This window comes from Ailuropoda melanoleuca, chromosome 2, assembly GCF_002007445.2.
Source record: "Ailuropoda melanoleuca isolate Jingjing chromosome 2, ASM200744v2, whole genome shotgun sequence".
In the NCBI taxonomy this organism is placed as follows: Eukaryota; Metazoa; Chordata; class Mammalia; order Carnivora; family Ursidae; genus Ailuropoda; species Ailuropoda melanoleuca.
The window spans coordinates 165,988,055-165,997,878 of record NC_048219.1 but is presented as its reverse complement, the minus strand read 5'-3'; the positions used below and the strand labels follow the sequence as shown (position 1 = coordinate 165,997,878).

The following is a 9,824-nucleotide window of genomic DNA, read 5'->3' as shown; positions in this document are numbered from 1 at the left end:
ACCATTGTTACTCTGAACTCCATTTCTGACTATTTGGTTATATCCATATCCATCATTTCTGTGGCAGAGGCCACAGACTCATTATCTTTGCTGGGGGGGATTTCTCCTCCTCGTCATTCTGATGAGGAGAGGTTGCGGGGATGCCCAGAGCCCAAATTATTGACCAGGACTCAGGCAGTGTTCACTTGTTTTATAGGGACCTTAGGGATGTGGGCTTCTTGATTTTTCAGCCTGCCTTCTGGGGGACGAGCCTGCCGCACTGATATTGAGGCAACCTTGTTTGGGTAGAGTCGCCCTGTCCCCTGCGACGGGGATGGGCACAATGTGAACCGGTATTTCTGGGCTTTTGTTCTCTGGCAGCTTTCCCTGGCGGTTTTCTGTGCCTCTTCTGAGAGTCAGTGCAGCTGTAGTCGTATCCTAGCCTCTCTCTCAGAACAGAGAGATCGCAGTCTGCTCTCCACTGAGCTGTCTTGGCCACTTTAACTCTGTTTCTGTTGGTGCTGCTAAAAACCCCGCAGCGTCCCGGGTTGTGTGCCCCAGAGTCAGTGACCCAGCCCTCACTTCCAGGGCTGGCACGTCTCTGTCCTTTGTGTTTCTAACCCCGCCAGCCCCCCCTCCCCTGTTCCCGCATGCGGTCCTGAGCTACCTGTTGCACTGTGGTTCGCGCGGGCCCCGGAGCACCGGTTTTCAGCCTGGTCGCACGAGCACTCCTGAGCTCCCGGTTTCTGTCTAGTTTGAGTGAGGGCTCTGGAGCTCTGGTTTTCAGTATGGACGCATGCGTTCCTAGGCTCACAGTCTCAGTCTGCTCTCTCTCGGGTGCTAGTCCAGGATCCAGGCCGCTCCCCAGTGCAGGTGGCTACTGTTTCACGGCTCCGGAGCGGGGCAGCTCCCTCCCCCTTCCGTTTATCTTCCAATATCTGTGCGCGGATTCACGACTCCCTGCTTCGTACCTCAATACTCAGCGCTCGAGATGTTTGTTTGTAGAGATCCGGATGTATTTTCCTGTGTCTCAGGCTGATTTCGTGGGTTTTCGGCATAGTCTGGTACCTATCCAGCTCAACTCAGGGGACCAGCTGAAAAACGGGTCCCCTACTCCCCTGCCATCTTTTTTCCCTACTGTATATCTATTTTTATGTCTTACATTGATGGATCTGAAATCTTACCACTAAATGTTTTCATTTTATCTCCACACCTTTTCAATTTACCACTCCCCCATCTTCCCAGAGATTCATCAGCCTGTTTTTACTAAATAATATTTATGTTTGAATAGCTGCTTTGATTTAAATTGTTCTTTGTTCTTGGTGAGAAAAATTAAAATAGTATTTTATTAGTATACATATGTGTAAATGTTTTTTGTTTTATAATGTAATATAATAATAAAATACTTCTATTAATTTATTAACAGATGTCCCTTTTATAATGGAGGAAGCTGAAACTGTTCCAAATGAGGTAAGGGAACTTGTTAGAGAACTTCTAATAGTCATTATTTTATAAAGGGATGAAACATTTATAAATAAATATTTATAGGTAGAGAAAAAAGCACTCAAGAAGTTATTCAGGTCTTTATGGTTATTTCTCTATTATTTAAGTTAAATTACACTCTTAAATTTAAATTACAGCATAAAATGGTAATATTTAAAACTACATACAAAGGTAAGGGACAAAAGATGTTGATGAAGAGAAAGGGGGCAACAAGTTAAAGTAAAAGCATAAAATTCTACACAATGATCTTAGAAATGGATGCCACAGACTTAACCACATTCTTTACTTTCTCTTTGGCTTTATAATCTATATTTAAGACAGAAGCAAAAATATAGAGTTCACATAATAGTAATTGATTTTATGATATTTTCTTTGTGCTATTTTGCTGTTAAAATTTCCCTTGTTTTTGTTTTATAAAAAAGATTTATTTATTTATTTTAGAGAGGGTTCGTTTTAGTGCATGGTTGGGGGAGGGGCAGAGAGAGAGAAAGAATCTCAAGCCGACTCCCAGCTGAGGACAAAGCGTGACACGGGGCTCAATCCCATGACCCCGAGATCATGACCCAAGCTGAAATCAAGTTGGACACTCAACTGACTGAGCCACCCAGGCATCCCTAAAATTTCCTTTTTTATGATATATTGGTGTATCATAATAGACAGCAAAATGGTGGACCCCTCAATTTTAAGATATTGCTGATTTATAGAATCTGAATATATGAGAACCACTGCTTTATGCCTGGGAGGCTCAGTTGGTTAAGCGTCTACCTTTGGCTTAGGTCATGATCCTGGGATTGAGCCCCAAGTGAGGCTCCTTTCTCAGTGGGTAGCCTGCTCCTCCCTCTCCCTCTGCTTGCTGCTCCCCCTGCTTGTGGTCTCTTATTCTCTGTGAAATAAATGAATAAAATCTTTAAGAAAAAATAAAGCAGTGTGATCATTTTAATGAATAACATTCTGTAGTCCATGGTTTCAGGCAAGTAGTAACTCTTTTAATAAGGAATGTAATAATTGACAGATATTGATGGTCACTTCTTATGATAACAGATAAGGATACAAATGATTTTAAGTCCAGTTTTATTTTAAATATTTTCTAGTCAGTAATGATTAATTGGTAACTTGCTTTATTGATATATTTTCTAGTTGCCGGATAATGATGATAAGAAAGGCCTGACTCTACCAACTTTGAAGCGGTCAAATCAAGATAATTCAGATGTTGTTGCTGTTGCCCCTGAAAGTAATGAATCAGCAAAGCAAACAGATGAGTCAACAAAGCAAACAGATGAATCAACAAAGCAAACAGATGAATCAACAAAGCAAACTCCATTGCCCATTATTCCTACCCTGACAATGACGGAGGAGAACAAAACACCGCCTTTAGAGGAATACCAATCAGAAGCTGCGCCAGAGGGAAAAATGAAAAATATGTTCTTTCCACCAGAAGTAAAATTGAAAGATAGATATCTAAGGCTTTTAAAAACAGACTCATCTCCATCAGAGGTAAAGTTGAAAACTAGCTGTATATATCCAGGTAAAATAAAGAGGAGGAACTTAGATTCATCACCAGCAGAACTTAGATGGCAAAACAACAATTGAAGGTTAGCTAGAAAGAAGAGCACAAGCTTAGTTTCTCCAGATTCAAAATCAAAAGGTAGGTCTCAAAGCCAAGATCCAGAGGAAGACCTTGAACTAAAGGTGGCTGCCCTCATATTAGAAGTATAAGACTAGAGAAAACAAAATAATTCATTTTTTTATTTTATAATATTTTTATTATGTTAGTCACCATACAGTACATCCCTAGTTTTTGATGTAAAGTTCCATGATTTATTAGTTGTGTATAACACCCAGTGTGCACCATGCAATACGTGCCCGCCTTACTACCCATCACCAGCCTATCCCATTCCCCCACCCCTCTCCCCTCTGAAGCCCTCAGTTTGTTTCCCAGAGTCCATAGTCTCTCATGGTTCATTCCCCCTTCTGTTTACCCCCCCCTTTCTTCTTCCCTTTCTTCTCCTACTGATCTTCCTACTTCCTATGTTCCATAAAAAAACAAATTGAAAATGCATTCAAAAGTCTCCAAGTGGAAGTTTGTCTAAGTATATTAAACATTCCTACCCTACTTAGATTCATCAAGTAAAGAGAAAAAAAAAACAACCCTTGAAAGAAAAACAGAGTGATGTGAGATACCCGTAGTACAAACTAGTCTCATGGGTGGGTAATAAAATTCAGCTGATACCATATGATAATTTCACTTAGCATTATCTCCTCCAGTGCCGTCCATGTTGCAGCAAATTTTGAGAAATCATTCTTTTTGATAGATGAGTAATATTCCATTGTATATATTGACCACATCTTCTTAATCACTCATCTATGGAACATAAGAAGTAGGAAGATTGGTAGGAGAAGAAAGGGATAAAGAAAGAGGGGGGTAATCAGAAGGGGGAATGAAGCATGAGAGACTATGGACTCTGAGAAACAAACTGAGGGCTTCAGAGGGGAGAGGGTGGGGGAATGGGATAGGCTGGTGATGGGTAGTAAGGAGGGCATGTATTGCATGGTGCACTGGGTGTTATACACAACTAATGAATCATGGAACTTTACATCAAAAACTAGGGATGGGGACACCTGGGTGGCACAGTGGTTAAGCGTCTGCCTTAGGCTCAGGGCATGATCCTGGCGTTATGGGATCGAGCCCCACATCAGGCTCTTCTGCTATGAGCTTGCTTCTTCCTCTCCCACTCCCCCTGCTTGTGTTCCCTCTCTCGCTGGCTGTTTCTGTCAAATAAATATATAAAGTCTTAAAAAAAAAAAAACTAGGGATGTACTGTATGGTGACTAACATAATATAATAAAAAAAATTATTAAAAAATTCAGCTGAAAGTGTAACAATAGCAAGATGGAAATTTAAAACCTTGGGAAGTTATTTCAGTGGAAATTTTTATTAAAACTTACAGGAAATAATATTCTTATTACAAATAATTTTATAGTTTAAAATGAGAATGATTTAAATATAAATTCAAAGGGTTAAAGCGTTTCTCAAAATGACAATTATTCTACTTAGATCTTTACTTTTTATTTGAATCGCTATTATAGGTAGCTCATAAAGCAGTGTAAAAATGTGTACTGGTCAGTGGGTAAACAATCTGAATTCTAAGTAAGGTTCTGCCTCTAAATACTTCAACAAGCTTGGGCATCTAAACCTCTAGACTTATTTCCTCATCTATTGAATGGTAGACCATATCAGGTCATTTCTAAATTATCTTCCAAATTCTTTTTTTTTTTTAAAGATTTTATTTATTTATTTGACAGAGACAGCGAGAGAGGGAACAAGCAGGGGGAGTGGGAGAGGGAGAAGCAGGCTTCCCACGGAGCGGGTAGCCTGATGCGGGGCTCGATCCCAGGACCTTGCGATCATGACCTGAGCTGAAGGCAGATGCTTAACGACTGAGCCACCTAGGCACCCCTATCTTCCAAATTCTAAAAGATAATTTTATTAAATAACTCTGGTTGGGGAATTATTCTTTTTTAAATTAAGTTAATTTATTTGATAGAGCTTGTGTGTACAAGCAGGGGGGAGTGGCAGGCGGAGGGAGAGGGGGAGGGAGAAGCAGGATCCCCACTGAGCAAGGAGCCCAATGTGGGCATGGACTCCGGGGATCATGACCTGAGCTGAAGGCAGACACTTAACCGACTGAGCCACCCAGGTGCCCCTAGTTGGGGAATTATTCTTAAATACCTAGATCAGTAGCTTAACCAGTGTAATGTATAAAGAATAACATTCTTTTTACTGAATGTGGAAGTAATACAGTTATAGAAAATTTAGAAAATAGATGCATAAAAGACCAATTTAAAAATCCTACTGCCATTTTAACAATTTTTTCCTCTCAGCCTTGCTATTTATATATAAACATATTTTTCATTTATTTTTAAAACTTGGATCAAATTATATATGTGTATATATATATAATATATATTTATATGTAAAATGTTATATTGTGCTGTTCAAAATTTGACATTATAAGCATGTTACCTGATTTTCTTAAAAATCTTCAAGGTGTAGAATATCCTCAAATATAGATACTTAATAATTCCTTTAAACATTTTCTATATTGTTAGACATTAGGTTTGAAATTAACTCCTTTTCTGTAACTATTTGAATCTGTGATTATGCCCTCATATATTCATAAAAATGGCATATGGACAAATTTGCTCTCCTGAAAGATTTTGCCACTTTACCTTCTCACCAATAGTATTTGAATATTAATGATCTTTTAAAGAATGATTAGAACTTTTTCATACTTATTAGCTGTTTTGTTCCTAGTATGAGTAGATAGATCGTGTCCTTTGTCTTCTGGTGAGTACTTGGTGATGATGTTGAGGTTTTGCAGTAAGCTCTTTTTCATTATAAGGATATTAACCATTGGTATATTCATGGCACTTCTTTTTATAATAATATTTTTATTATATTATGGCACATTCTTTTTCATAGTTTGTAGCTTGCCTTTTAATTTCTCTATTGAGTCTAACTTCCAAAATATTCAGTTTTCATTTGATAAGTGAGTTGCTTACTGCTGTATAACAAACCATTCCAAAACTTAGTGGCTTAAAATAACCATTTTATCATTTCTGAAGATTCTTTTGGTTGATTTTGTTCAGGTGGGAAGTTGTTTTGCTCTGCTTAATGTTGGCTAGGCTCATAATCAACTAGGAGCTCGATTGGGCTTGGAACACTCATGAGGTTCACTTACATGTCTTACACTTTGATGGAGACAGCTGTAAATCTGGGCTCAGTTGAGATGCATGAACATCTGGTTTGATGTATCTCTTCCTACTCCCCACCACCATGTCACCTTAGCGATTATCCCTTTCCTTCTCCATGCTGCCTCTTCATGTGGTCTCTCTTGCAGGGCAGCTAAATTTCTTATTGGAAGCTTGGGGCTTCCAATACACTAAAACAGAAGCTTCAAGTCCTCTTAGGACTTAGGCTTGGAATGAATGCAGGGTCATTTCTACTGAATTCTGTTAGTTAAAGCAAGTCTCAGGCTCAACCCTGATTCAGTATGGAAAGGGACTACATAAGGGCAGGAATCTTAGAATCTTGGGGGCCATGTTTGGAGATTAACTGCCACAGATTAACTATCTCTACCCGCAAGTAATTCATGTGCCTCCTACATGCAAACTATACTCACTCCCCTTATTAGATCCTTGGCTCATGCTATTACTGCATCAAGCTTAGGCTTGAAGTATAGAATTTGAACATCTAAATCAGATTCAAGTGGATGAGGCTTCTTGAGTATGGCTCCTCTCAAACTTAAGACTTGTGAATTAAAGAGACCAATTATCTGTGTCCTATATACATGGTGAGTAAGGAACAGGAAAATAGGCACTTACATTCCAAAGGTGGAAGAAGGGGAAAGTAAAGCATACATCAGTCAGTGAGTAGGCCATAGTAATTTTGAAGCCCTTGCCTCTGCCCTTGGGGCTTGGCTTTACCTTCTTTTTCCATGAGAAAGAGCTTATACTTGTAACTGAGTAGCTTTGTAGCCTATGTCTTCTCTGTAGAAAGATGAGGGTTCAAAAACTTCTTTCCATTTAAATTGTCTCTGTTCCTATCCCAGATGCTATGATTCTTAAAGATTTTGTAGGCTTTCTGTATATCAAATTATGATCCTAGCCAACTGTCACACTCCTGAATATCTTTACAACAGGCCACTATTTACCTTTGGTTGAGAGCCAAGGTGCTGTAGTACAATATTCTTAAGAATCTTAGAGGCTCTCCTATCCAGCAGAGAGGATCTAACAGGCCATCCTAGCTACTTAGAATATTTTTTGTTTAGCTGAATGGGTCTGTGAAACACTATCTTAAAACTTTTTGAGATCTGAACAAGAGATCTTACAGTCACACCCTTGTGATCTTGACCTTGAAACCACTTTTTCCTGGCAAGGCCATTGGAACCCAATCAATGAAGTCATGAGGCTGAGATTTCTGTCATTGGTACAATGGCTTAACAGTGTTTTCAAAGACCCAGGAACAGGCTTTTATGTTTCCTCTTTTTCATGTTCATGTTTGTCACTTTATGATCACAAGATGTTTGCTTTAGTCCCAGGCATTATATATAGATCAAGGCAGGTGAAAGAATGTGGGGGTTGACCAATTAAGTTCTTTTGCACTTGCCCCTTTTTATTTCTGCAGAGAAACAAAAGTTTACCCAATCACCCCCCAGTAGATTTTGTGTCTCATTGACTAGAATTATGTAACAGGAATACCTCTAGCTTCGAAGAAGAATGGGAAAACTAGTATTTGGTGAAGGGCAATGGGATTTCCAATAATGATTCATTCATTATTTTGGTCTGATAGGTTGCTGTTAAAAGCAAAATTCAGGTCCTATAAGATAGCATGGGAAGTGGTTATTATGTAATCAATTAGCAGTAGTGCCACAATTATTCTCTTTGATGGGAATGTTCTTCCCCCAGATCTTCATAGGGTTCATATATTCACGACATTCAGGTGTCTACTCAGATGTTAACCTTCTTAGAGAGGGCTTTTTTGACTGTTCTATGTAAAATAATTAACCACTTACCCTACCCCGTCCCTATTACTTTCTCTTCAAGTATCATTACATGGTTTCATATGTTTGTTTACTATCATTCCCAGTGGCCTTTTACATTCCAAGTGATAGTGATTTAGTCTTAACCACATTACCTTACCATTTAGAATAGTGATGAGCCCATAACAGACACTTAATAAACATTTGTTGAATTGATTAAAAATACTGCAGGGTATTGATGGATTTGCTGTGGAATCTCTGAATATATTTTTTTATTATGTTCAATTAGCCAACATATAATACATCATTAGTTTTTGATGTAGTGTTCAATGATTCATTAGTTGTGTATAACACCCAGTGCTCATCACCACACGTGCCCTCCTTAATACCCATCTCCCTGTTACTCCATCCCCCCACTGTCCTCCCTTCTGTAACCCTCAGTTTGTTTCCCAGAGTCCAGGGTCTTTCATTTTGTCTCCCTCTCTGATTTCTTACCATTTAGTTTTCCCTCCCTTTCCCCTGTGGTCCTCCACGCTATTCCTTATGTTCCACATATGAGTGAAACCATATAATTGTCTTTCTCTGCTTAACTTATTTCACTTAGCATAATCGCCTCCAGTTCCATCCATGTCGATGCAGATGGTGGGTATTCATCCTTTCTGATGGCTAATATACCATTATATATATGAATCACATCTTCTTTTGCCATTCATCTGCTAAAGGGCAGCTTGGCTCCTTCCACAGTTTGGCTATTGTGGACATTGTTGCCAAGAACATCATGGTGCATGTGCCCCTTCTTTTCACTATGTCTGTATCTTTGGGGTAAATACCCAGTAGTGCAATTTCTGGGTTGTAGGGTAGCTCTATTTTTAAACATCTTGAGGAACTTCCATACTGTTTTCCAGAGCTGTACCAGCTTGCATTCCCACCAACAGTATAAGAGGCTTCCCCTTTCTCCACATCCTTGCCAACACTTGTTGTTTCCTGGCTTAATTTTTGCCATTCTTTTTTTTAAATTTTTTATTCTGTTCGTCACCATACAGTATATCCTTAGTTTTTGATGTAGTGTTCCACGATTCATTATTTGCGTATAACACCCAGTGCACCATGCAATATGTGCCCTCCTTACTACCCATCACCGGCCTATCCCAATCCCCCATCCCCCTCCCCTCTGAAGCCCTCAGTTTGTTTCCCAGAGTCCACACTCTCTCATGGTTCATTCCCCCTTCTGTTTACCCCCCTTTCATTCTTCCCTTCCTTCTCCTACCAATCTTCCTGCTATTTCTTATGTTCCATAAATGAGTGAAACCATATGAAAATTGTCTTTCTCTGCTTGACTTATTTCACTTAGCATTATCTCCTCCGGTCCCGTCCATGTTGCTGCAAATGTTGTGAAATCGTTCTTTCTGATGGCTGACTAATATTCCATTGTATATATGGGCCACAACTTCTTAATCCAGTCATCTGTTGAAGGGCATCTCAGCTCCTTCCACGATTTAGCTATTGCGGACAATGCTGCTATGAACATTGGGATGCATATGGCCCTCTCTTCACTGCGTCTGTATCTTTGGGGTAAACACCCAGTAGTGCAATGGCTGGGTCATAGGGTAGCTCAATTTTTAACTTTTTAAGGGACCTCCACATTGTTTTCCAGAGTGGCTGTACCAACTTGCATTCCCAGCAACAGTTTAAGAGGGATCCCCTTTCTCCACATGCTCTTTAACATTTCTTGTTTCCTGCCTTGTGAATTTTTGCCATTCTAACGGGTGTAAGGTGGTATCTCAGTGTGGTTTTTATTTG

General features: G+C 39.5%; 1 protein-coding gene across 5 annotated transcripts in view; it reads left to right on the top strand.

Annotated features, from left to right (window-relative positions):
- C2CD6 (C2 calcium dependent domain containing 6) overlaps nucleotides 1-9,824 on the top strand; it is a 125,106-nt gene that overhangs the window by 67,213 nt on the left and 48,069 nt on the right. For all 5 annotated transcript variants that reach the window (XM_034654951.1, XM_034654952.1, XM_034654953.1 and 2 more), the window contains 2 exons: nucleotides 1,406-1,449; nucleotides 2,620-2,976. In XM_034654951.1, the coding sequence (XP_034510842.1) occupies nucleotides 1,406-1,449; nucleotides 2,620-2,976 (401 nt within the window). The remainder of the gene's footprint in view (nucleotides 1-1,405; nucleotides 1,450-2,619; nucleotides 2,977-9,824) is intronic.